This window comes from Doryrhamphus excisus, linkage group LG17 (genome assembly GCF_037039965.1).
Source record: "Doryrhamphus excisus strain RoL-2023G ecotype Guam linkage group LG17, RoL_Dexc_Guam_v1.1, whole genome shotgun sequence".
Lineage (NCBI taxonomy): Eukaryota > Metazoa > Chordata > Actinopteri > Syngnathiformes > Syngnathidae > Doryrhamphus > Doryrhamphus excisus.
This window is the reverse complement of record NC_136373.1, coordinates 7121459-7148773: the sequence shown is the minus strand read 5'-3', so window position 1 is coordinate 7148773 and position 27315 is coordinate 7121459. Positions and strand designations below refer to the sequence as shown.

The following is a 27315-nucleotide window of genomic DNA, read 5'->3' as shown; positions in this document are numbered from 1 at the left end:
TTTTCGAGGGAACCACGAAATTCAACGAAATACAGCTGAATAGGTGCAGATTCTGGAAGAACTATAAAGCTTTGTGTGCTGGTTATTGTGTGTAGCTGCTCTATAAGAGTCCACAACTCGATACAAAGGGCTGTTAATAGGTCCCCTTTAAGGCACTGCCGTGTTTTGTCTTCATGTGTACGACCCCCCGCCGCAGACGGTTTTGTAACTCACCTGCTTCAACAGTAATAAAGCGGCTTTAATAGCACTTTCAGTACAGGCTGTTATATAAGTTGTGTGTGCGTGTGTGCGTGTGTGTGTGCTATGGCTTCATGCACAGAGCACTTTATGAGTTTTTCTTTTTGGCTTTTTAAGCCAAGTTGTGTAATCCATTTGCTTATGTTGTTACGTCAAAGAAGAACACTATTTTACATTTTTGGGTTTTTTCCAAGTAGGAGTGCGTACTCACAGACCTCCCCCAAGGAATAACATTGAAGCCAATCATATATTTCCGTGGATATGCTGCACATAAAGGGTGTGACTCATTACTGATTTACCATATGATGTTATTATTATGCAATATTTTTCCAACTACCGTGATTATGTCACAATCAAGATAAAAGGAAAAAATCTACAATATTTATGTAAAGGAGGATGGCAAAAGCTGTAGAGATGCTTATGGAACCTTCAGGTAAGGCTCCCGTTTTCCTCTCAGCTATTAGCGATAGACTCCAAAGTCAAAAACTGTTAACACAACTGATTACACAATTCACATCAAACATAGCATAATTCATAATGTGATGACTTTCAAAGGTTGTTGGACTTTAATAAAGGATATTTTAGCAGTCGTCGTATGAATAAAACATGTTTTCAATGCAGTTTTTAACAGGATATACAGGAGGAGATCACATTACCTGAAAAAGTCCAAATTGATACATATCAATATCGATGGCTGCTATTGGGGTACAATACTGTACCATGATGTACAGCAACAGGAGACATTAGTATGCACAAACATTCACTGATAAATTAAGGAAAATAATGAAAAAAATGTTAAAAGCAGCGACTGTACAATGCAGTAGCTGCGTTTACTGTGAAATGCGATGGATCCACGAGCCAGCGCCACTGAAATGAATCCATTCCATGACTAGTTATTCATGATAACTGTGATTATGCGTAACCTCATTGGAGGAAATAAATAGGAACGCCGTGTTCTTTTTGAACGGGTAATGCAAACAGTCAAGTGGTTGTCATAGTTACATAGCAACAACCTTTAAATTAATATTACTCACAATCAGGCATGTGCCGATTACCGATTACCGATCAAGGTATAGTCGCAATTTTCAAAACCAATAAAATTGTGCGTCATACGATATGAGAGAAAGCGGAGGTCCAACTTTGTCATAACCTGTATTAGTCTTCGCAGTCGGAGCTGAGCTTCGATGCCGTGTGTGGTGATATACTGACCAAAAGACGGGTACCAACGTTAGCTTCCTCATTAGCATATTCTCCTCTCTTGGCTTCTTGAACGAAGATTTAAGGGTGTCGACCACCTCTGGTGCAGGCGCAGTCGTAGCTGACGAGATTTCTGACAGGCATACTCGCCCACAGCGGGTGCAGCGGGATGACGAATCCGGGGTTTAACCTGGTTCTTCCTCCTACTGCGCTTCTCCCCAAGGCCTTCGGTCAGCGGGAAGAGCTGATGACTGTTGATGGTCAATGTGTCAGATAGACGCGGGCGGAGTCTTTGGACCTCTTTGGTGGAGAGTCCACCATAAAGGCGGTCATGATCTCATCCCACCCCATGGCTACATGATATTTAAAAAAAAAAAACACTGATTTATAACAGTATTCCAGTAGTATTTTGTATAATAATTAAAGGATAGTGAAAGCATATATCATATAAGTGTCAACTCTGCTTTAACAGGACACACACACACAAAGACAGTATGTGCCACTGTGTGTCAGACATCAAGATGGTGTGTGTGGTTCCTGTGAACACGGCGGTTGTGTAAGAGCCACAGGCAATAGTTATATAAGCGTCCCCTCATGTCCCCCTCACCGTTGTTGCCCGCCTGTTAGAGTTCTGTTGCAGACTGTATGTGAGGGCGTGCACTTGTGTGTGTGTGTGTGTGTCAGAGAGTGCCAATAAGGACGCGAAAAAGGTCATCTCGGTGTGTGAAGCAGCCTCTCCAGCAGTTGTACACCATGGCAGTGACCTTGATTGTACCTTCTCTCATCTCACCTGATTTTGTTAGGCCAGAAGAATGGACTCTTAATAGGGAACATACTCTCTGTATCAATCAGCTACCGATCAGTCTTTCTCGGGCATTGTGCTCCTCCCACTTTCCTTCACAGTGTGCAGGTGTGCTGAAACAAAAATATAATATCTGCCGTGTGGCACTCCAAAATCTCTGAGCTAGCTTTTGTATCCTTCCCCTAAACCATGATGTTGAACAATCTTTGCTCTCAGTTCATTTGACTGTTGTTTTGAGGCTACAATGGTGCTACTCTTGAGAGAAGATGCAAAGAGGATATGCATATGCAGGTCAAGGGTCACTGCGCTTACCAAATAAATTTTGTGTTCCAATAATTAGTTCTAAAGGTATTCAAATACAATACAACAAGGGTGTCCAAATTTATGCACCTGCCTACTTTTGTTTAAGTAATTATTGCAGGCGCACCTACCGCACCCACGCCTGTTTTGTCCCGTCTTGTCCCGTTCTCGTGGACCCAATCTTTTCGTCTGGTGAACTGTGTGTGCCTTAGCTTGGCCACAATAAAAGGCCAGTTACATTACAGCGTATATAATAAATGGATACAGTGAACAATAGTGTTTCTCGGAGCCACACGTTCTGCCAGACAGGCTTAGACAAACCATTAGCATTAAAAGTAAAGACTCTCAAAACATTGTTCCCAGTACTAAAATCACTTTTAAAATAAAAAAATCCAGAATAGTAGTAGTCCGACCTCAAATTTATGGATTTATTAAGAGGTTTGTCTCCATACATTTGTCGTTATATAAGTGTGCCACTATAGGTGATAGAGGAAAGGAGCTGAGCGGTTTAATTTTAGAAAAGCACCAGCAGTTATTGAAGCGTGCTGTGAAAAAAGGAAGTCATCATGTAGAAGGTGAAGGAACAGAAATAAAACAATAGGTGAAAGGTAAAATGATGGAAACGGCAGCTTGGAACAGTCAGGTGACAAATGTTATCGCTGCAGAGAACTGAATGTTCACAACTGTGTTTTTGCAGGTGTTACACAATACCCATGTTGAGTAACTGGACAAAAACCAGGAGGTTAGCATTTTACATTCAGTTACATGTAATTCTGCATGGGTCTCTATGGCATTCAGTTTGAGTCTGTGTGTGTGTTGGGTAGCAAGTTACATGTGTGTGACTGTTCATTTATTAGATATCCGTCTCTCGTTATCTTCTTACGTAGAGCAGAGGCGGAGGACGCAGGAGGTAGGTGGAATGTCCTCTTGAGCTTACTTCCCGCCGTGTGCACACATCAGAAGACAGGAAGTAGAGAGCGAGATAAGACAACGAGGGGTCATTTAGTGTATGCTGTCTAGTGTTTATGTCTGTAATTAGCTTCAGTGCATTCCAATGAAAATTGAAATAATACATGTTGTCATTGTAAAACCTTAACTGTAGATACAATGTTAAGAAGTACTGTATTAAAAAGGGTGCTCTCTTTTCTGTGTATTGTATTGTAAAGATATAAAAACAGCTAAAGAGACGGCTAAGAATTTATGTAATTTCGCTCCATTTACATAATTTTGTTATTATTGTTCTTAGCATTGTTACACCAAAGAACTACTTTACTAGCGTACTGACACCACAACAGCTAGCGACTAGCTTCATCACACACTCGCTCACGTCAGATGAGTTGACCAAAGTACTGCAAAATACTGTTAGCATTTTTTGTAATCATGAATGTTCATGTTGCGACATGGTTACAGCGTGGATATAATACCGTAAAATGTTTTAAGACAGCAGGGTTTCTAGGCAGAATAGTTGTGTCTCATTATATCCATTGTTCAGCTAACCCTTTTTTTTTAATCTGTTTGTATATCTTTAGAATGCATAGGAAAGAGACATGTGTTCATATCTCAGTTAAGGATTGTGGATCATGGGCAAAATTCCAAAAAAGTACTTAATTTGGTTGATCAAAACATTATTTTTTTCATTTGTCGGAAATTGGTGCTTTTTCTTTCCCAAAATAGGTCATTTTTTTGGAGATCCCGTCTGATTTACCCTCAGTTGATATTTATAGATATATGATAATAAAGCATAAAATCCCAACATAATAAGTGAATAATAATACAACATACTGTGACACGTTTAAGTCGGACAGAAAACAGTCAAGTTTCAACTTGCTTGAAGGAAATGCTCTTTTATTTGCTAATATCAGCTTAGCAAACACTCACACCACACAGCACAGAAGAACAGAGGGTTATCAACTACCAAATACTGTTTGGCACACAGTGCGATCAACACAAACACAAAGCATGCTGGGAAGCCCACACGCCCACTTCCCAAACATGCTACCATGTACTTTGTGCTGGTGACAACATGTGCCAGGAATAGGTCATGACTATGCAGGTTACAGATCTGGATTCGTTTAAGTGCAGCAGCATGACTAAAATGTTCATTCATTCATTTTCTACCGCTTATCCTCATGAGGGGGTGCTGGAGCCTATCCCATCTGTCTTCGGGCGAGAGCGGTCACCAGCCAGAGCACATATAGACAAACAACCATTCACACTCACATTCATACCTATGGACAATTTGGAGTCTCCAATTAACCTAGCATGTTTTTGGAATGTGGGAGGAAACCGGAGTACCCGAAAAAAACGCACGCATGCACGGGGAGAACATGCAAACTCCACACAGAGATGGCCGAGGGTGAAATTGAACCCTGGTCTCCTAGCTGCGAGGTCTGCGCGCTAACCACTCGTACCATGCAGCCCCAACTAAAATGTTGTATTGAGTAAAGCACTTTAAGGGGGACCAATTATGCTAATTTTTTGGTTGAGTTGTGGACTCCTATAGAGCAGCTACACAACAACCAGTTACATCAAGATTTATAGTCCTTCCAGGATCTGCACCTATTCAGGTATATTTCTTTGGATTTTGTGATTTTTGCACAGCACTAAATTACCACTGTGTAGGCTGCGCCACCTTGCGTTGCGCCATGAAATTAGAGCCATTTAATTTTGTTGGGATTCATTGTTATGTAAGCAGTAGATCTCAGACGTTGCGTCCTGTTACTGTCTGTATTTACTGCGATGGAGCAGCTCAGGAAACTCCCACTGGCTGACCCAACAGAACACCCATCTCCTCCACTCATCTCTTTAGCCTCAAGGCACACAACTTCTTCGCCGTCTGTTCCAGGTGAAGTTCTCCTTATCCCTGAAAAACAAGCAAGGAAGCGATCACAGGACACTTGGGTGCTTTTCTTGTCACTGCCACAATTTATGGAAGTTTTGAATGTGCCCACGGGGAAGTAAATAGCAGCTTCTCACTCTTTGTTTTAGAGAGTGAGACACTTTCAAGTGGTCTTTGTTGAGTTTTATCACCATTCCGTGATTGGCCGACAAAAACATACGCAAGCACACACACACAACGAGCACATGTAGAAGCTGTGGTTGCTAATGTTCCTCGGCTGGGTACCGAGAAGTTATGTAAACCCTTAACATATAGAGGCACTTACGTAACGTGGTTGCTGAAGACATTTCTCATTTTCCTGCAACCTCCCTTGGAGAAACACACACACATTATATAGATTTTTGGCTTTACATTCTTTGTAGCCACTTATCTCATAAATGTATTTTTCTCCAATGAATTGTTCTCAGTCGCCTAATTAGTTGCGTAGCGTTGTGCTTTGTTATGAGCCAATGAAGCCGTGCATCTTGTCATGTCAAGTTTTATACACCTTGGCTTTTCGCGCTCAGATTCAGTCTTGTATTTTGTATAACGTTTCTTGACATTGTCCAAGAAAATGTGATGTTTCACGGTGGTTAAAACAGACATGCGTGTGCATGTGTCTTCCGCTTCTTCTCCATCTAAAGTGCATTATCTCACTTTGAATTATAACCTCACTTTTATCTCCCCACTCCACTTCCCGTCCAAGCCCTTGTACATCTCATTCAGCACGTGTGTGCGTAGAGGCAGTGTGCGCTGCCTGGAAGTGTTATATAACTGTTCTGTCAGGTAGCATTGAACAGGGGGAGCAACAGGGGCTTAAGCTGTAATCGATAGGTGATACTGTCTGATACCGTCTGTCGCTGACAGAACAACCATCGGAACCTGAGGAGAGCAGTCTAAGCTTTTGTTTTAAACTCGCCTAACATGGAATTGACTGACAGTTTTGATCCTACTTGTTGAGTATGAAGTGTTCATTATCTGACTGGAATCTGTCCATGGTGTCCCAACTCTAAAAGAACCACTACCAACTTCTTAATAGTATCTTAAATACATACAACCAACAATATAGCTAGGTTTCACTGCCGAAATTTTTTTTTTTTACTAGCCACAGCCATAGCAATAGCCGGTATAAGCTAGCTTGGTTTAATGTTATTTCAGGTCTTTGGAATAAGAGCTGCACACATCCTGTCTCATTGTGGTACTTAGGGATGTACCAATTAACATTGTTTAGCTTCCGATATAATTTTTTTGCCGATCCAATCCAATCCCGTACTGATCTTTTTTTAATGTATATAAAAATAAGCTATTGTTACAAACATGAATTTGTGGAATTGGATATGGTTATTATTAAAAATGACAAATAATGCAACCAAAGTATTGCTGAATTAACTTAATTCCACACCATGACCAAAAAAAGCATCTGCACACATTCCCACCATACGGATTCAGATGCTGCAACTTAATGTACCAGGTGTCACGAACATTGTAAGGTCATGTGTTTCATAACAGCGTGGCATCGTTTTGTGTAGTCATCTCTAGCAGATTCTTGGCGAGACTGTGTGTGTGTGTGTGTGTCCTGGTTTTTGTTTCATAATCCATCCATATTTATGATCCAGCACTTACATAAGCCTGAAATCTGGTTCAGTGTGTCTCTGTCAGCGCAACTGGGAAGGGAGGAGTAGTGTAGGAGATGAAAAGTGAACAGTGAAGTGAAAGCAGATTTTGGGCAGGGAAAACAAGAATTAAAGGGGATCTATTATGCTCATTTTTCCGGCCCTTTGTATTGAGTTGTGGACTCCTGTAGAGCACAGAAAGTGTTGTAGTACTTCCAGAATCTGCACCTATTCAGCTGTATTTCTTTGGATTTTGTTGTTCCCATGTAAACGGTGTGTTTTAATGTGCCTTTTCTACATGACAACATAATAAAAGGCACCCATTATGTCATTATATGGTCATATCACCTCGTACTTTGGTACATGACAAAAAAAATAAAATTAGGTAAGAAGATTATATTAGGAAAGTAGGAAGTGAACAAATGTAACAGTTACTGATTGTAAAAGTACCAGATGGAGGGGTAGGATTTAATAAGCTTTGCTTCTTCCTACTCCTTTTGTATTGAATTGTGGACTCCTGTAGAGCACAGAAAGTGTTGTAGTACTTCCAGAATCTGCACCTATTCAACTGTATTTCTTTGGATTTTGTGGTTCGCACGTAAACGGTCAGTTTTAATGTGCCTTTTCTACATGACAACATAATAAAAGGTACCAATTATGTCATTACTATATGGTCATATCACTTCGTACTTCGGTACGTGACAAAAATAAATAAATTACCAAAAAAACAACAAACTTTATTAGGAAAGCAAATTATATTAGGAAAGCAGGAAGTGAACAAATGTAACAGTTACTGATTGTAAAAGTACCAGATGGAGGGGTAGGATTTAATAAGCTTTGCTTCTTCCTACTCCTTTTGGACATGTGGAACTGTGAACTGATTATGGGATGCACTCAATTGGAATCTGATGCATGTTCAAATGAAATAAAACCATAACCATAAAAGCACGTATGATTTGTATTGATACCCGATTAATATCGTTAATGGGGGGCACATTGTCTCCCAATGACCTCCGTTGGCTTTTATTTTTAAGTGTTCTTTCTCATGTGGCTCAGTAGTGAGTATTGACTCCAGCTGACTGAATCGACTCCTTCCAACATCTGATCAGGGTTTTATTTTTCACCATGTTCCACCACTATCTTGTCGTCCCAACTCAGATCAGTCCCACAGCGCCTCTTTCAGCTCCGAAAATGAGGCCCAGGGAGCCGACCCCGCTGCGTGGCATTGCACCCCGCAACCGTCTACCTCACCTTCGGGGGAGACGCCAGCCAACCCTGCCCCCTCGCAGCCGGCTTCGAGGCCCCACACGGGGGCATCGAGCCAAAGCCCTGCACCTCCCTCCACTCTGACAGGAACCAGGAAGAGACGCTCCAAACCGTCTCATATGAGACGCAACATCAGGTACAGTTACTGTTTTTGTATACTATTAATATTAATATGTTGAATGTTGTGTTTGATTCCTTTCTTGTCACGGTTGTAGGAAGTTACTGAGGGAGCATCAGTTGGAGGCAGTGACCAAAGCTGCTCAGCAGGAGGAGCTTGAGAGGAGGCGACGTCTGGAGGAGCAGAGAAAGCAAGATTTCCCCATACCACTGCTGCCTGAATATGAAAGTGGTGTGTACCACCAGCACCTGTCAATCACAGGACGTGCATGTGGAGATACTGAGAAAATAAAAAACAAAAATGACGCCTTGAAGCGTGCGTTGAGACACATTGTTGGTGTAAGACTATGTAACACAAAGCAGTGATCTGTTGTGCTTCTTTGTGCAGGTGATGTACCAAAGCATGTGTCATCATCATCGCCGTCTGCATCATCCACGTCGCAGCAGGGGGTCAGACAGGAAGCGATGGTCTGCCTGGACTCCGGTAGCGATGACACCAAGGCTGATGTACATCACGTCTCTCGCACTGAGCATGCACACGGAGCAGGTCAGACTCGCACAAACATAATTCAACATCAAGATGACAATATGCTGTATGTCCCTAGTCCTCCTCGGACACTTCCTCATTGTCACTAGACACATCAGAGAGGCATTCAGGGGCACTCTGAACATCACAACAGTGTCTGATATCATGTGTGTATGTGTGAAGTGGTGGACTTAGGAGTTTGTCCCACACAAGGCTGCCCTCAAGCCCTTTCTCACCCCGGAACCTTGGATCGTAAAAGTGGGCTAGTAGGTCAGGCGCCTGCGGGAGGTCGCGCCAAGCAGAGGCGCGCACAGCTGTGAAGTTCTCCCTCCCACGGCTGTTTTTCCCGAGCTGCTTAAATAGGATTTGTAGGCCAGATAATGATTTCATCCCCGAAGGACCACAGTGAGCTTCCATAGTGACAACATGGATGTTTTTAAATGCATTTTATAATTATATTTCAATATTTACCTATTCATAGGAGGATTTTAACATTTTGATTAGCACTGCAGTGTGTGTGTTAAAAAGTATTTTTATCCCCGATTGTGTAAAAATATATTAAATAATAAAGAAAAATGAAGAAATACTCCTAAATAATAATTTTAATAAATCCAAAATAATTATATTGATTTAGTCTTTAAACCTGTTCTGATGAAGATGCTAAAATGATGTAATAAATACTATTGAAAATCGTTATCTATAATTGCAAATTAAAATGAAATGCAAAAATTAGAGCTGTGAATTGATAAAAATATTTAATTGGAATTAATTGCATTTTGACCCGAGTTCAATTCCACCCTCGGCCATCTCTGTGTGCAGTTTGCATGTTCTCCCCGTGCATGCGTGGGTTTTCTCCGGGTACTCCGGTTTCCTCCCACATTCCAAAAACATGCTAGGTTAATTGGCGACTCCAAATTGTCCATAGGTATGAATGTGAGTGTGAATGGTTGTTTGTCTATATGTGCCCTGTGATTGGCTGGCCACCAGTCCACGGTGTACACCGCCTCTTCTCCGAAGACAGCTGGGATAGGCTCCAGCACCCCACCACCCTTGTGTGGATAAGCGGTAGAAAATGAATGAATGAATGAACATTATTAGAGACCTCTCGACATGAAATAACACCCCTATAATCACTTTTACACACATTTATAGTAAACATAACAGAAAATAATAAATTTAAGGCATAAACAATTAAGACAAAAATAATATTTACATTTTTTGGAATGTTTATGTTCAGTTCCTCCCACATTCCAAAAACATGCTAGGTTAATTGGTGATTCCAAATTGTCCATAGGTATGAATGTGAGTGTGAATGGTTGTTTGTCTATATGTGCCCTGTGATTGGCTGGCCACCAGTCCAGGGTGTACCCTGCCTCTTGCCTGAAGACAGCTGGGATAGGCTCCAACACTCCCGCAACCCTTGTGAGGATAAGCGGTAGAAAATGAATGAATGAATGAATAATTGCATTTTTTTCATAGTTAACTCAGAATTAATCACACTTAATCGTAGATAGAAATATGTCAGGATGTAAATCTCTTTGCGGTAAACGATTTAATATACAGCTACGATGTCGATTTTGAATTTGATGTAAAGGGATACCCCTTGATTTCAAATATTTAATATGAGCAGTGTTTTGTCCCACTTTGTTTGACAATCCTTGAACCCACCTTTGCTCATACTGTACACAGGTGGCTATACTGTATTTTTACCCTTTTTCTTTCACCTCATATTTAGTCCCAAATGTTGATGACCTTATTGAGTGATTTGTTTGGTACACATGTCATTTTTGACATACACTGACTAGGTTAATAAATAAAATAATGAACCTAACCCCTTTGGTTAAACATATATACTGTATATCTGTAAACAACATCTTTGGAGCTACCAATAGGGACTTTTCGGTAGGATGAGGGGGGAGGGGCTACAGAGGCCGGGAGTGTGTGTATTGTGGCTCAGTCTCCGTCTGCATCTGAATATTTACAGCGTCCGCCGGGTACATCATGTACAGTTCCCTCACTCCCTGAGGGCGTCTCACAAAGACACAAGCGAAAAACACTTGACTAAACATATACCACCTGCAAGCACACATGATTGACAGCTAATAGCTAATACGTGAGCTTGTTACAAAAAATGGGCAAACAGATCACAGTGGGTCTGTGGAGCAATAAACCTGGCTAATCCTGGTAGGGAGCCACAACACACACACACACAGTGTGCCACAGTGGCACAGTGACATTTCTAGTTAGCGTTGCATAACCAGTCTCCGCCCGCCACTCTAATCCTACTTGTATAACCAGCCATTCACTGCAGTTATATAAGCTCGTTTTTCTTTACACACACTAACATACTGACACACACACACACACACACACACACACACGTACGTCTACTTCTGCTGTTGTGCCCTCTCAGGCTTGTGTAACATCCACCACTTGACACATTCAGCGTGCTTCTTGAAAAATATACCGTAACAGTGATATGACACGGTGTGCCTCGTCACCTGTATGTAACAAAATATGTGTTTTATTATTAAAACATGCGTGCTTGAAAACGTCTGGAACACTAGACCTGGGCAAAAGCATACATGTTTTATAAGATAAGAAATAAGAAATTTGTATTGCACAGCAGCAAGAGTACAGAATCACTTAAGCAGTACAAAATACACAATATAGAAAAATAAACAATATAAACAACCCAAGTATTAACAAAATCAACAGTTTTTCCCAGAGTTATGTACAAATACAATATGCAGAAAAAGCGAGATGAAATATATGTCCAGTTTATACTCTGAGATCTTGCTAGTGAGTTAATATGAGGAATTATAGAAATACTTCACATAGAACTTAATATATTGGATTTAGAGCCTGAATATCCTTATTATCCACTGTTGGTTATGAAGGCAATGAAAGTGATGATATGCATTGTGTTACAGCTTATGAAGATTTAGTTTTGTCATAAAAAGTACCAGTTTCTAATAAACTATCTTGTTGGTTTAAAGTAGCACACATTTCATATTGATGTTTTAATATGTGATATAGATCTGAGCCCGGATGAGCACGATGGCATTGTCAGTAGAGACTCCTCCCACCACGAGATAGTGAGCGATCAAAGTGGCATGCACGCCAACGACGACTTCAACTGCCCGGACGACCACGGGAGGGTGCTGGTCAACTTGAATCACCAGCCGACAGAGGAGGACATTTTCCTGTCGCCTCAGCTGGCGCGAGCGGTCAAACCTCACCAGGTAGCATCGCGGACCTTTTTTAATATTTTGATATCGAATGTCATAATTAAAGTCCTTCTAAAGCGTGCTTTGGTTCCTGGCAGATCGGCGGGATTCGCTTCCTGTACGGCAACCTGGTGGAGTCGGTGGAGCGTTTTGGCAGCAGCAGCGGGTTCGGATGCATCCTGGCCCACAGCATGGGCCTGGGAAAAACGCTGCAGGTCATCTCCTTCATTGATGTGCTCTTCAGGCACACCCAGGCTCACACCGTGCTCGCCATCGTACCTGTAAGCATCTAATTTAGTGACTCAATAACCCACAAAGGGGATCATGTCTTTGCATGTATATGTATACACATATGGGCATCTGTGTGTGCATGTTCTCCCCATGCGTACCGCGGTTTCCTCCCACATTTCAAAAACATCCTTATTAGGTGAACTGGTGACTCCAAATTGTCCATAGGTATGAATGATTGATATTTGATTGGTATTAGGTGAACTGGTGACTCCAAATTGTCCATAGGTATGAATAATTGATATTTGATTGGTATTTTCTGGACTATTAGTCGCTCCGGAGTATAAGTCACACAAGGCCAAAAATGCATAATTAGGTCATAAAAAACATACATAAGTCGCACTGCAGCATAAGTCGCATTTTTGCGAATAATTTATTTTACAAACTACTTGACCAAAACAGACATTATGTCCTCTTGGAAGGCAAGTTCTAACAATAATATGCATAATTAATAAGGCCAGAAATGCATAATTAGGTAATAAAAACATACATAAGTCGCACTGGAGTATAAGTCGCATTTTTTGCGAATAATTTATTTTCCAAACTACTTGACCAAAACTGCACTGGAGTATAAGTCGCATGTTTTTGCATTTGCGGGTAATTTATTTTACAAACTACTTGACCAAAACAGACATTACGTCCTCTTGGAAGGCAAGTTCTAACAATAATATGCATAATTAATAAGGCCAAAAATGCATAATTAGGTCATAAAAACATACATAAGTCGCACTGGAGTATAAGTCGCATGTTTTTGCATTTGCGGGTAATTTATTTTACAAACTACTTGACCAAAACAGACATTACATCCTCTTGGAAGGCAAGTTCTAACAATAATATGCATAATTAATAAGGCCAAAAATGTATAATTAGGTCATAAAAACATACATAAGTCGCACTGGAGTATAAGTCGCATGTTTTTGCATTTGCGGGTAATTTATTTTACAAACTACCGTATTTTCTGGACTATAAGTCGCTTCGGAGTGTAAGTCACACAAGGCCAAAAATGCATAATTAGGTCATAAAAAAACATACATAAGTCGCACTGGTGTATAAGTCGCATGTTTTTGCATTTGCAGGTAATTTATTTTACAAACTACTTGACCAAAACAGACATTACGTCCTCTTGGAAGGCAAGTTCTAACAATAATATGCATAATTAATAAGGCCAAAAATGCATAATTAGGTCATAAAAACATACATAAGTCGCACTGGAGTATAAGTCGCATGTTTTTGCATTTGCGGGTAATTTATTTTACAAACTACTTGACCAAAACAGACATTACGTCCTCTTGGAAGGCAAGTTCTAACAATAATATGCATAATTAATAAGGCCACAAATGCATAATTAGGTCATAAAAACATACATAAGTCGCACTGGAGTATAAGTCGCATGTTTTTGCATTTGCGGGTAATTTATTTTACAAACTACTTGACCAAAACAGACATTACATCCTCTTGGAAGGCAAGTTCTAACAATAATATGCATAATTAATAAGGCCAAAAATGTATAATTAGGTCATAAAAACATACATAAGTCGCACTGGAGTATAAGTCGCATGTTTTTGCATTTGCGGGTAATTTATTTTACAAACTACCGTATTTTCTGGACTATAAGTCGCTTCGGAGTGTAAGTCACACAAGGCCAAAAATGCATAATTAGGTCATAAAAAAACATACATAAGTCGCACTGGTGTATAAGTCGCATGTTTTTGCATTTGCAGGTAATTTATTTTACAAACTACTTGACCAAAACAGACATTACGTCCTCTTGGAAGGCAAGTTCTAACAATAATATGCATAATTAATAAGGCCAAAAATGCATAATTAGGTCATAAAAACATACATAAGTCGCACTGGAGTATAAGTCGCATGTTTTTGCATTTGCGGGTAATTTATTTTACAAACTACCGTATTTTCTGGACTATAAGTCGCTTCGGAGTGTAAGTCACACAAGGCCAAAAATGCATTATTAGGTCATAAAAAACGCACTGGAGTATAAGTCGCATTTTTGCGGATAATTTATTTTACAAACTACTTGACCAAAACAGACATTACGTCCTTTTGGAAGGCAAGTTCTAACAATAATAGAAGAATAGAGAACAGGCTGAATAGGTGTAAGATATGCTAACACAATGGTTATTCAGATACACAAAAAATAAACATGAACTGGTGACTCCAAATTGTCCATATGTATAAATGTGAGGATGAATGATTGTCTATATTTGCTCTGCCTCTCGTCAAGTCAGGTGGGATAGGCTCCAGCATACCTACGCCACCCTAGTGAGGATAATGAATGAATGATGAATATTATCATACTGTAATAGATAAAACAGCTTCACTATATACCTAATATATCGTTTTTTCTGGACTATAAGTCGCTCCGGAGTATAAGTCGCACAAGACCAAAAATGCATAATTTGGTCATAAAAAACGTACATATGTAAGTCGCACTGGAGTATAAGTCGCGTTTTTTGCGGATAATTTATTTTACAAACTACTTGACCAAAACAGATTACGTCATCTTGGAAGGCAAGTTCTAATAAACATGAACAGAAAAGGTGTCCAGTGTTTATATAAATAAACAGTTTTTTCATTTATAAGTCGCTCTGGAGTATAAGTCGCAGGAACAGCCAACCTATGAAAAAAAAGTGTGACTTATAGTCCGGAAAATACGGTATATTTTTGAACATTTCTGTTGTTTCTTCAACAGGTGAACACGTTGCAGAATTGGCTGTCAGAGTTCAACATGTGGGTCCCGCCCGCTGAAGCTTTGCCCCCGGGTAGCGACCCCAGCCTGGTGAGGCCTCGCACTTTCAAGGTTCACATCCTCAACGACGAACACAAGTGAGTCTCACTGCAACTGGAAGGAAACATTACAACAACAAAAAAGTCTAGTCTCTGCTGTGTTGAGTAATCCTTTATGTCACCTCTGTGGTACCCAGAAACACCACATCCAGGGCCAAAGTGGTGGAGACCTGGGCCCGAGATGGTGGTGTCCTCCTAATGGGCTACGAGATGTACCGCCTCCTGTCACTCAAGAAGAACTTTGTGTCTGGGAGAAAGAAGAAGGGCAAGAAAACAGCAGGCCCCGTCGTCGTCGACCTGGATGAAGAGGACCAACAGCAGAAACTGCTCAAAAGTGATGACAGTTTAAATAGGAAATGTTCAAGTGCAATTTTTTTTTTCAATGGTGTTAACAGGGTGCTTATTCTCCTCCAGGTATTGAGAGAGCCTTGTCTCGGCCAGGTCCAGACGTGGTGATTTGTGATGAGGGCCATCGCATTAAGAACTGCCATGCCAGCACCTCTCAGGCCCTGAAGAACATCAGAACCAAACGCAGAGTGGTCCTGACTGGATATCCACTACAGAACAACCTGATTGAATACTGGTGCATGGTGGACTTTGTACGGCCAGATTTCCTAGGTAAAGAACATTTGTATGTGACTAAAAAAAAAAAAAGCTCAAGAAAAAGCCTGGTCTTGATTTCCTTCAGGTTTGTGTGAAATTTGATGTTTTAACATTTAACTTTTTTTTTTTTTTTTACATCGTGCAGGCACACGCCAAGAGTTCAGTAACATGTTTGAGCGCCCCATTCTGAATGGGCAGTGTGTGGACAGCACGCCACAGGACATCCAGCTGATGAGGTACAGGAGCCACGTTCTGCACAGCCTGCTGGAGGGCTTCGTACAGAGGTGAGGTACAGTACGCTCACCGACATTGTGCCACTTCTGATACATTAGCCACGTATACATGGACCCAAATATTCCTAATTCCATTCGGGTTATTTGCTCAAACGGAAAGAATGTAACCTTTGTATACACCTCATTCCCAAAGAAAAGTGCCAATCCGAATGAATATATAATCGGATTCACAGGGGTGGAATATTCCTTTCCCCAATCCGATTGAGGTATCTTGTACCCGCTCAAACGGAAAGTTGTCAGACTGTGTTGTGTTTTTCTTCTTCTGTTGTTTATTGGCGGTTGGCAAGCAGCTTTCGTGTGCATTACCGCCATCTGTGGAACAGAATCTAAACCCTTCTATACGCCATTCACAAGTCCAGTTTTATTAAAAAAGAAAATATATATCTATATAAAACATGTGCCGAGTTTAATTATAAAATATTAGCAAGATTGAACTTTATCTTTTCCTGTTTAAATTTATCCCGGGTGCGTTCTTTCAGCGAATACTGAGATATGACGTAACACGCAGCTCCAGACGTTCTTCAGTTTTAAAAATGGAGGCGAGCAATCGGCACTGGACTGCTGCGGAAAGTTTGTTTTTGATTCAAACTAAATTTCAAGACTGGATGAACGAAAAACTGTCAATACGGAGTTATTCCAACAAGTGAAAGAAAAACTCGAAGTCGGTATCACGTGATGTTGATGTTTACGTTTTACTGTGTATGCCCCATTGACTATTCTGGTTGATTATAGCGGTGTAGACATTGGAATATTCCTTTCCATGGATACCATTGCTTTCGGAAAGGTCATTCGGAAAGAGAAAAACTCATGTAAACGTGGCTATTGTCACATGACCTACCGTAAACCTTGGTTTAGCACAGCGCTTCTCCATTATCTGCCCTCCTGATTATAAATACCAGAGAAAATAATATTTATTAATTTATCTTTACTGTACAGACTGAACTTGAAACTGAAACCAGGAAAATGCAACAAAATGGAGAGCATAAAAACGTACTCATGAATGAAATGCATGTGTACTATAAATGTGTACACGTTGGTAGGTCTGCATTGAGTATTACTGTGTATCTCTGTCTGCCCCAGACGAGGCCATGACGTGTTGAAGGACCAGCTGCCCTGCAAGGAGGAGCATGTGATCCTGGTGCGTCTGTCCCCACTACAGAGGGCGCTCTACACCGAGTTCATGAACCGCTTCAGAGAGGCGGGAAACACCGGCTGGCTCAGCCTAAACCCTCTCAAGGCTTTCTGCGTGTGCTGCAAGGTAAGGAGACTCATATCTCCCTTAGTGTGTGTCTCTCAAGATACTTTTTTTTCCTCATGTTTGATGCTCAGGAGACATATTACTGTTAGAACATTTTTACATTCTTAAACATATATATTTTTTTGAAGATTTGGAACCATCCAGACGTGCTTTACGAGGCCTTACAGAAGGAAAACCTGGCCAGTGACCAAGACTTGGACCTTGACGACATCACCTCAGCGCCACGGTGCCCCACCGCAGCCAATCAGAAGCCAAAACCTTTGGAAACTCCAAATCCCATTGGTGGACTGAGTCTCAACCAGTTACAAGAGAAGGCCAATCAGGTCATCACATATGAATGGGTATGTTTTTTTTGTTTTTTTTTAAATCTAGTAAATAGGCAAAGTACGACGTCAGATATTGACTCCGCTGCCTTTCCAGGCGAAGGACATCATGTGCGATTACAAGCCTGGCATCCTGGAGAACTCTGCAAAAATGGCACTGCTGTTCCATCTAATAGAGGGGAGTGTCAGGAACGGAGATAAACTTCTTGTTTTCAGGTAAACGGTTGGGGAAAATGTATACACATCTTATTGAATGCGTCATATGTAACCTACTAAAATGGAAGAAATTAGGGATCGACCGATATGGTTTTTTTCAGGCCGATACCGATTTTTCCCCATCACCCTTAGCTGATGGCCGATTTTGCTTGGGCCGATATTTGTAGCCGATACTGCTTTTGCTCCCTCACTTTACATGAAAAAATGACTGATAACAAATATTCCAGGTCTCAAGTTTAAACAATATTTATTGAAATGTAAACACAGTAGGATTCAGCTTTTTTAAACACATATTTTAACGGCATTATCAACTTTAAAAGGAATAGATATGTGCAAAAATGTTTGTCTTAGTTTAAGTTTTATCTAGCATCGATGTGACACAAACACATCACACTGACAACATTTCTCTTATCATTAAAGTTTGTGTTGTGCACGCTAAAGACCTCTGATAAGCAGACATGGTTGCTCCAATTCGTTCTGTGTGCAGAACGCATTTAACCTCAGCCCGGCATTGGCTGAATGAAACTCCTACAAACACCATTGGACCGAATTGCCAACGTTGACATTAAAGCGGCGTTGGTAACAGCTGTACATATTAGCCTCCAACTACATCAACAGCTCCCTAATTCCATCGGTAGGCACTTTTAAAGATGAAGCATTCATCAGCATTCCTGGTTTTCAGATCCACAAACTAAACTATATTTTCAAGCAGGTATATTGCATGCACTTGGTGTTCATGTTGGTGACAATATTTCAACTAAAAGTAAATTATATTTTCAAGCAGGTATATTGCATGCACTTGGCGTTCATGTTGGTGACAATATTTCAACTAAGTTTAACTGATAGAGGCTAATTAATAGTTGAAAACGTACCCTTGTTGTGATTCACCATTGTTGCTGTGTGGGACGGGTACCGCGACTGCATGTGTTGCAGGGTCCTCCTGCAACACAAAGCTGCCCGGTGGATGCCTGTCTCTAAATCATGTGGCCGAAAAATACATCGGCAAACCCACACGCGTATCGGCCGATACCGATTCAAGTAAAGAACGCAAATATCGGCCCCATATATCGGCCGATCCTTAGAAGAAATGCACTGTTTGAGCTTCTTGCATGGATGTATGCTTGTCGTAACCTTTCTCAGCGTTGATGTTTTGACATATGTTCTCCTATTTCTGTGTCATACAGTCAGAGTTTGTCCACTCTGACAGTGATTGAGGAATTCCTTGCCAAGAGACCAGTTCCTCCTTCACCTTATACCTCCAACAGAAACGCACCAAGTCAGAACTGGATCAGAAATCTCAACTATTACAGTAAGTCATCATCTGTGCGTGCTTATGGCAGGTCATGAAAAATGAAGCACAGTAAAAGTTAGGAGTAATATATGGCAAACATGCCCCAATGTATGCACTTGAGTGTTTTAACACAGTCCATTCACTTGTAATGAGTGCTGCCACCTGCTGGTTCTTTTCAAACAAGGAAAGGAATTTCCAGGTAGAATTTGTTGATATTATGCTCTTTTCATGTATAGTTATCCATAGCTCTATTTCTGTAGTATTTACAACAAATAGATTATTTACATTGTGACTTGATTGTATAGAATAAAATTCAAAATAATCAAATTTTGTCCCCATTTTTATACACAATTCTTATTTATATTTCATAACATAATCATGAAAATAAATCATCAGTATCATAGTCACTTCATTGCACTACTGTACATATTACTGTTATTATATATTGTCACATTCATACTGTGCATACTGTTTATAATCTGTATAATCTGCAGTAGCCATATTATAGTCATTTATATCCCTGTATATATCCACACTGTATTATAGTCACAGCCTGTTATAGTTTGTACATAGATCTGTCCATTTACAGCTTACATTTACTTACTAATAAAGTACTTATAAATTTGCACTTCTGGTTGGATGCTAACTGCATTTTGTTGCCCTGTACAAGTGACATGAGCAATAACAATAAAGTTGAATCTAATTGAATCTAATCTAATCATTATGTAAGGACAGGTCTCCTGCAAGGCCAAAACAACCATGATTTTAGCAGCCAATAGTACACGTTAACACTTCTTGTCTGCTAGAATTGACTTAATAACATCTCACAATATTACTGTATGTAATACAAAACTGCAAGTTCACTGGGCAGGTGACAAAATGTGATGTATTTTGCTGGAAAAAGTGGTTTTGAATATTTCCTGTAATAGAATATGAGTCTGTTTTAACTCGCTAACCAAGCTTGGGTGATATTTCACAGGACTTGATGGAAGTACAACCCCCTCCGAGCGAGAAAGACTAATTAACCAGTTCAACGATCCCAACAACACTTCATCGTGGGTTTTCCTGCTGTCCACCCGGTAACACACAAACACACTTGCAGAGCAACAGTGGAATTCTGACTTTCTTACCTAATCGGTGTCCCTCCATGGGCCTCAGGGCTGGGTGTCTGGGAGTGAACCTGATCGGCGCAAACCGTGTGGTGGTGTTTGACGCCTCCTGGAACCCTTGCCATGACGCTCAGGCCGTGTGCCGCATCTACCGCTACGGCCAGAAGAAGAAGTGTCACATCTACAGGCTGGTGTGTGACTTCACGCTTGAGAAGAAGATTTATGACCGACAGATCTCCAAACAGGGCATGTCTGGTAAGTACGCTATGATTGAATATTCATTGAATATCCATTTTTATCCATCTTCCTCCATTTCTCCTTTAGACCGGGTGGTGGATGACCTGAACCCTGTGCTGACCTTCACCAGGAGGGAGGTGGAATCCCTTCTTCACTTTGCAGATGAAGAACCAGAGCCCAGCCAAGTCCATTTGGAGCATCAGAACAGCATGGATTGTGTTCTCGTAAAGGCTTTGAGACTCTTTCCTCACTTAATTACCAAGGTAAAGAAAAGGAGAGGGGTGTGTCGACCAAGCCAGTCCCTATACGCCCCCCTAGTGGTTCATAATTGGCCTGCAACAATATACTATCAGTAGAAATGCACTACCAATAAGCATAATATAGAATACTTGACCACTTCTCTTGCAGCAACCATTCCCCCATGAGTCTCTGCTGATTGACCGCAAGGAGCTGAAGCTGAGCGTGGCAGAGAAGAAGGCAGCACAGAAAGGTTATGAGGAGGAGAAGAGAGCATCTGTGCCATACACGCGTCCTTCCTACGCTCACTACTATCCGGCCAGCGACCAGAGCCTGACGAACATCCCAGCCTTCAGTCAGAGGAACTGGTTTGTGATTCAGCATTACTTGCAATTCTTAGTCAATTTAAAATGTCTCTGGAGATTTTGCATTGCATTGGTGACTGCATCTTCCTTAACAATAAGCACAGGCATTGCAATTTGGTGAGGATTTTGTATATTAGCTACCTGGCTGCTGTATAATCTCAGCTATTTACATGCAAGTGTTTATCAATATCTAAAAATGAACAATCAATCAGGGCTGCACGGAGGTCGAGTGGTTAGCACGCAGACCTCACAGCTAGGAGATCAGGGTTCAGTTCCACCCTTGGCCATTTCTGTGTTCTCCCCATACATGCGTGGGTTTTCTCCGGGTACTCCGGTTTCCTCCCACATTCCAAAAACATGCTAGGTTAATTAGCGACTCCAAATTGTCCGTAGGTATGAATGTGAGTGTGAATGGTTGTTTGTCTTTATATGCCCTGTGATTGGCTGGCGACCAATCATAAAATTAGTAACCAAAATAACATCTATTCCCTCAGGCGACCGCCTCACCCTGAGGAGAACACGGTGGCTAATGTCCGCTCAGTCCAGTCTACTCCAGTTCCCAGCATGCCTCGCCAGGCATCTGTACGCTCGGCTCCCACTAAAGAGTCATCGGCATCTGGCCTTGGAGGCTTTCCTGTCAACTGCTTACAAAAAGCTGGAGTGTTTGTGCAGAAGATCATCACCACAACTGGTATGGATACATGCAGTATCCTAAAAAAAAATCCAGTTTTCCTTATTATTGTACCACAAGAAAGCGAACAAATGTTTGTCTTTTAGACATGGTGATTCCAGGCGTCAACAGCTCAACTGATGTCAAGGCCAGAATAACAGCTGGAGAGAGCATCCATGTCATCAGGGGCACCAAAGGTATCACTCTGAATTTTTTTTGTCCATAAGCATCATACTAAGTAAAGAATCTCACCCCATCGAATTTAGGGACTTACATCAGGACATCTGACGGACGAATCTTTGCCATCAGAGCAGCTAACAAGCCTAAAACATCCGAGGAGACTGCTGCAACATTGCACAAAGGTTAGAGGACGCAACATTTTTACTCCGTGGTACATCTATTAACCCTTTTGTGACCAAAGATGTATTTGTTTTTTTCAACCCAACCACTCGCTCCCAAAGATGTATTTATATGTCTTTTGCATTTTTAAGAGGTGATGATGTAACTCCACAATAGAAGAGAACCCGTTTTAGGTAGCAGAAGTGCATTTTTACAAGAACTCTGCCTGAAATTTTCCCATGGAAAAGACACGTTCAAGGCATTCACACACATACACACGGGGTTCAGTTCCAAATATTGTAAATAGTAAATATTGTAAACATTGTAAATAGTTTATGGTGTTATATTTGTAAATAGGTTGTGGGTACATTTTCATCAGCTGCAATTGGCTGGCCACCCGTTCAGCGTGTATCCCGCCTCTCGCCCGAAAAGACTGCTACGATAGGCGCCAGCATTTTTTCGCGGCGCTAGTGAGGACATACAGTACAGAAAATTTGTACTTGTGACATTTTTTTTGTACAGTATATAAATCAACCTGGATAATTTTTTTTAAGGCTAGGCGGTAGTCAGAGATACCGCATTAAAGAATATTTCAGACGAAATATGTGACGTGCACTCATGCAACCTTGTATGCATGTCCAATATATGTACATCATATCATCCCCATAGTAATTGTTGTTTAACTATCATTATGATTTATTTCTTATCAGACTCCCAGGGCTCAGCAGAGCAGCAGCCAACTGATGGTAGTAGCGGGTGCTTGTCACCTGACCGAAAGCAGCTGTTACCTCCCAACGACTTGTCACCTGACAGCCCGGTGATCGTCAGTGAATTACAGCGCTATGCTAGCTCCACCACAGCTACGGGAAGCCAGTCAGAGGCGGATGCTGTGGGCGACGTGGACACCTTGCCTTCAGCTAAAGCAGCCCCGATCAGAAATGTCAGCCACCACGATGCCGGGGCGACAGTCGTCCAGCCCAACATGGATGCCAGCGCTGCACAAGACTTAAGAATAAGCTCCAAGCGCAAAGCCTCTACTCCATCGCTGGATGAGCGCCCCAGCAAGCAGCCCCCGGCTGGCAAACACTCTGCAGCCTCTTTATCCTCGCAGGCTTTCCCGTACCCGGCCGGTTACGGCCTCCCGCTGGGATTCAACCCAGCCATGCTGGGCGGCTCACTGGGACACCCGCTCCACATGGGGGCGGGCTCGCCTTACTTCCATCCTTCTCACACATCACTAGGTGACCCAAGTTTCATGCCCGAGCTGTTCGCTTTGGGCACAGCCCCCACTTCATCCCCACCTTCATCAACTTTGTCCACATCCAGCGCCACTGTTGTGTCATCTTCCTCTGCGTCAAAAATTTCCCCTTTGACCCCAGGCGCCATGCCGCCATTCATGCTCAGCCCCAGTCTGGCAGGAATGGCCGGGATGCTCCCACCGGGGTTCCCCCTCTCTTATAGTCATTCTCTGGCTAGCCTGTACCGCGGATCAATGCTCCCCGGTGGTCTTCCAGGCCCGGCAGCCACACCCGGTCCGGCTGGATCTAGCTTCCTTTCGCAATACACTTCATCCTCCAGCTCCTCCTCTTCATCCTCCACTTCATCCTTCTCCCCATCGGCACGGTCTGAAGACCACCGGGCCAGGGCTTATGGTGGGAAGGTTAGCAGCCCCGGCAGCTCGGACGGCAACGACGAGGTTATTGAAGTGAATGGCCAATGAAACAAGATCACGCTTGATTAAATTAGCTGTCGTTGATTACCTCACCCTCTGAGGTTACATTAAATGACGACAAAGTCTACTGCACAAGCTTTAAATGCTGACCTAGTGACGTTACAACCTGGAGACGAAAACCTTCTATGGGAAGGAAGGAAGGAAAGAAGGAAGAAAACTGAAGTAACATTTGGAGCGTCCATGTTTTTGTTCAAAAACTGGCTTACAGGGGGAAAAAAATAACAACTTTATAGACTTTTTCTGCAACTTGTCTTAGATGAATAAAACAACACAGTAACTGTAGATTTGGTAAGTTAGATGGTTGTAGCGTTTATTGTGCATTCAGTGGCATCGCTTATAGGGATGGTGATAATCCATTAATGGTCCATTAAATGTGGAATTGAAGCAATTAATGAAGTGCTTTACTTGGCTGCAAGCAGGACAGGACTAAGTTGATTAAGTTGACCAAGCTATAACTCATATCCACTCACACCAAAGGTCGGGTTATGCTTGGAATATGTTGCTTGTACCCACAAGTAATAGGATTGGCTTGTGGCATATGAAGTCATTCAGTAAAACTTCATTTGAATTTCACTTGCAGAGGAGCTGGTGTACACCTGGGGCACTCTGACCACAGTTTTGAGGATTAATTACCCCCACTTTCACTGCCAGGACTGCTCTTGGGAAATAAAAGAAGGGGGTTGAGTATGAGGTTGACCAGTTAACACCTTAAAAACTCTTAATAGAATGTACGCTTCATGAAATGCCTTTAAGCTAGGCCTTTAAAGAAGACTATTGAGACCTGAGAATATCACTTTCTCTTTCTTTTTTTGTGTATTTTAATTATTTTTGTTACTTTAAAAAAATGGGGAAAAAAAAGAATAGCCTTGCCTATTGACAGCCAGGTGAAAAACTGTGCTCTTTCTCGTAGCGGAGAATGAAAAAATGCCTTTTTAGCCGCTTATCTCTTTCCTGAATGTGAACGGTGAGAGGCAATTTGTGGAAATCTCACCCCCACAGTCTTACTGTAGCCTAGTGACAAAACGATGCAAAACACTTCACTCAAGCCTATATACTGTATTTCTACATGCCAAGAGGAATCATCAAGACCACATCTTTTTGCTGTTGGTGGCGTTACCGTGTCTGTGTTGTGTTGTGTGAGGAGGAAGCAAGAAAGCAAGAAATCACCTTTTGCTCTTTTTTTGGGGGGGGGGGACTTGACTTTGGTGGGAGCTTTGCCAAAAAAAAAAAAACAGCACATCCGCAACCTCCATCAAAGTGGATTGTGTCTTACGTGACCAAAAATGAGTCAATATGTAAAAATTCTGATTAACTTTAACTTTGCAGGTAAGCGCTGCAATGTACTGTAATAAATAAAACGCCTGTTTCTGTTGACAGGCTGAAGGCAAAGGCTTCAATTCATCCCTGCGATTCATATAGACGCCAATTCAATCACTTGTCTATAAAGTGAAAGCTTTAAAAGCAGCCAGCAGCTTGTTTTGTGGTATCGAACCCATCTCTTCACATTTGTAAGCTCAGTGTGAAAGAATGGAGAATGTTCTTCATACTGAAATCACTCGTTTACCTGTTTCATTTTTTTTAACAATGTTTGAATTGACCGAGGTAATTTATTTATTAACATTGAATATTTATTCATTTGTATTATTTTATGTTTTGCGTTTTTAATGTGTATGGTTAAATGACTATACGTATATTCAAGTTTGAAAGTAAAAAAAAAATCAATTAAATGCAATTTTTGCATATGTGGACCAACCAATCGGTAATAATTATTAAGACAGTTTATGTGAATATCAAGATTATTATGCTGATAGTTATACCAGTCATCTATGGTGTCACCAGGTTAATACTGCATTTGTGGCCATTGGGATCTCATTAGATCCCTTCATGATAAGCCTCGTCCAAAATCTGCTTACAAGTGAATATCATAATAATACCACTTAAGATCAAATTACTGTTAATTGTTCCAGTTGTAAAAAGATCATTCTAGTGTATTTTTTTGTGTGTATGTTTTCATATCAGAAATGATGACAAGCAAGAACGTTTGTTTTGTGTTTGAACCGTTTGGTTGGCTGCTTGGCATTTGCCGCAGCAACTGACAACTTATTTCAGAGCGTTTTTCTACTTGAATTTGCATATTTATTTATACCAATCAATGCAGACCGATGAGCAGAGCAGTCCCATTGAAGATGCTGTCTCGGAGGACTGACTGATCGGTCCAACTCTTGATGTGTCGTGAATCCATGGATTGAGTGTATGCCCTTAAGTTACTTTTGAGAAATAGTTGTAGTACTCTGCTTTTTTTTTTCCTTTATTTTTAAAAGTTTGACAATAAAAAGAAACATGTTCAATAATGGTGCTTTCTTCATTTATTCAAAACAATAATTCATTTTTGGGTTACGAACAACCCCAATCATGCCAAAAGGGACACTTCACTTCCCAATTTCACTTCCCTCTTTTCTGTGTTCTTTACTCTTCTGTTATAAGAAGGAAAAAGACTCACAAACTGGTATTAGATTTACAAAATGTATATAAAAATATATTAAATACAATAGAAACGGGCGGCACGGCATTTGAGTGGTTAGCACGCAGACCTCACAGCTAGGAGACCAGGGTTCAATTCCACCCTCGGCCATCTCTGTGTGGAGTTTGCATGTTCTCCCCGTGCATGCGTGGGTTTTCTCCGGGTACTCCGGTTTCCTCCCACATTCCAAAAACATGCTAGGTTAATTGGCGACTCCAAATTGTCCATAGGTATGAATGTGAGTGTGAATGGTTGTTTGTCTATATGTGCCCTGTGATTGGCTGGCCACCAGTCCAGGGTGTACCCCGCCTCTTGCCCGAAGACAGCTGGGATAGGCTCCAGCACCCCCGCGACCCTCGTGAGGAAAAAGCAGTAGAAAATGAATGAATGAACAACCCCAACTATGCCAAAAGGGACACTTAAAGCCAATTTCACTTCCCTACTTTCTGTGTTGTTTACTATTCTGTTATAAGAAGGAAAAAGACTCACAAACTGGTATTAGATTTACTAAATTTATATTAAAAAAATATATTAAATACAATAGAAATGCAGTTCTTGGAGCTCCAAATGTCCGCAGCCACCTCCTCCAGTTTGCCATCCAGACTATGGACATATAAAATTGTGAATTGTAACATGAGGCCTTCAATGTAAACTGCATGTACATATATTCCAAATAAATTCAACCATCACCATTTATTTGTTTTATTATTTGACTTTGATGTTTTTTTTTTATGTTTGATGTTTTTGACAAAATCATTCTCAAAAAATGCAAGTAAAGTTTAGTTTATGAAGAAAACTACCAGGCAAATTGGACATTTTTAGGGTTTAGGGTTAAGGAACACCATTTCCCAGCATCCTTTGC

General features: G+C 41.2%; 1 protein-coding gene across 3 annotated transcripts in view; it reads left to right on the top strand.

Moving 5' to 3' along the window:
- LOC131136923 (helicase ARIP4-like) overlaps positions 1 to 26283 on the top strand; it is a 37187-nt gene extending 10904 nt beyond the window's left edge. For 2 of the 3 annotated variants that reach the window (XM_058084270.2, XM_058084271.2), the window contains exons 2-22: positions 8186 to 8429; positions 8509 to 8642; positions 8799 to 8957; positions 11976 to 12181; positions 12265 to 12447; positions 15165 to 15298; positions 15397 to 15593; positions 15674 to 15877; positions 16008 to 16146; positions 17236 to 17413; positions 17542 to 17754; positions 17834 to 17952; positions 19137 to 19261; positions 20223 to 20322; positions 20402 to 20607; positions 20677 to 20852; positions 20998 to 21194; positions 21686 to 21882; positions 21969 to 22058; positions 22128 to 22223; positions 22911 to 26283. In XM_058084270.2, coding sequence (XP_057940253.2) covers positions 8186 to 8429; positions 8509 to 8642; positions 8799 to 8957; positions 11976 to 12181; positions 12265 to 12447; positions 15165 to 15298; positions 15397 to 15593; positions 15674 to 15877; positions 16008 to 16146; positions 17236 to 17413; positions 17542 to 17754; positions 17834 to 17952; positions 19137 to 19261; positions 20223 to 20322; positions 20402 to 20607; positions 20677 to 20852; positions 20998 to 21194; positions 21686 to 21882; positions 21969 to 22058; positions 22128 to 22223; positions 22911 to 23920 — 4307 coding nt within the window. In that variant the 3' untranslated portion in view covers positions 23921 to 26283. Of the gene's footprint in view, positions 1 to 3016; positions 3447 to 8185; positions 8430 to 8508; positions 8643 to 8798; positions 8958 to 11975; positions 12182 to 12264; positions 12448 to 15164; positions 15299 to 15396; positions 15594 to 15673; positions 15878 to 16007; positions 16147 to 17235; positions 17414 to 17541; positions 17755 to 17833; positions 17953 to 19136; positions 19262 to 20222; positions 20323 to 20401; positions 20608 to 20676; positions 20853 to 20997; positions 21195 to 21685; positions 21883 to 21968; positions 22059 to 22127; positions 22224 to 22910 lie in introns of those variants that run through there. The other variant, XM_058084272.2, reaches the window with a different exon arrangement.
- The last annotated feature ends 1032 nt before the right edge of the window (positions 26284 to 27315 follow it).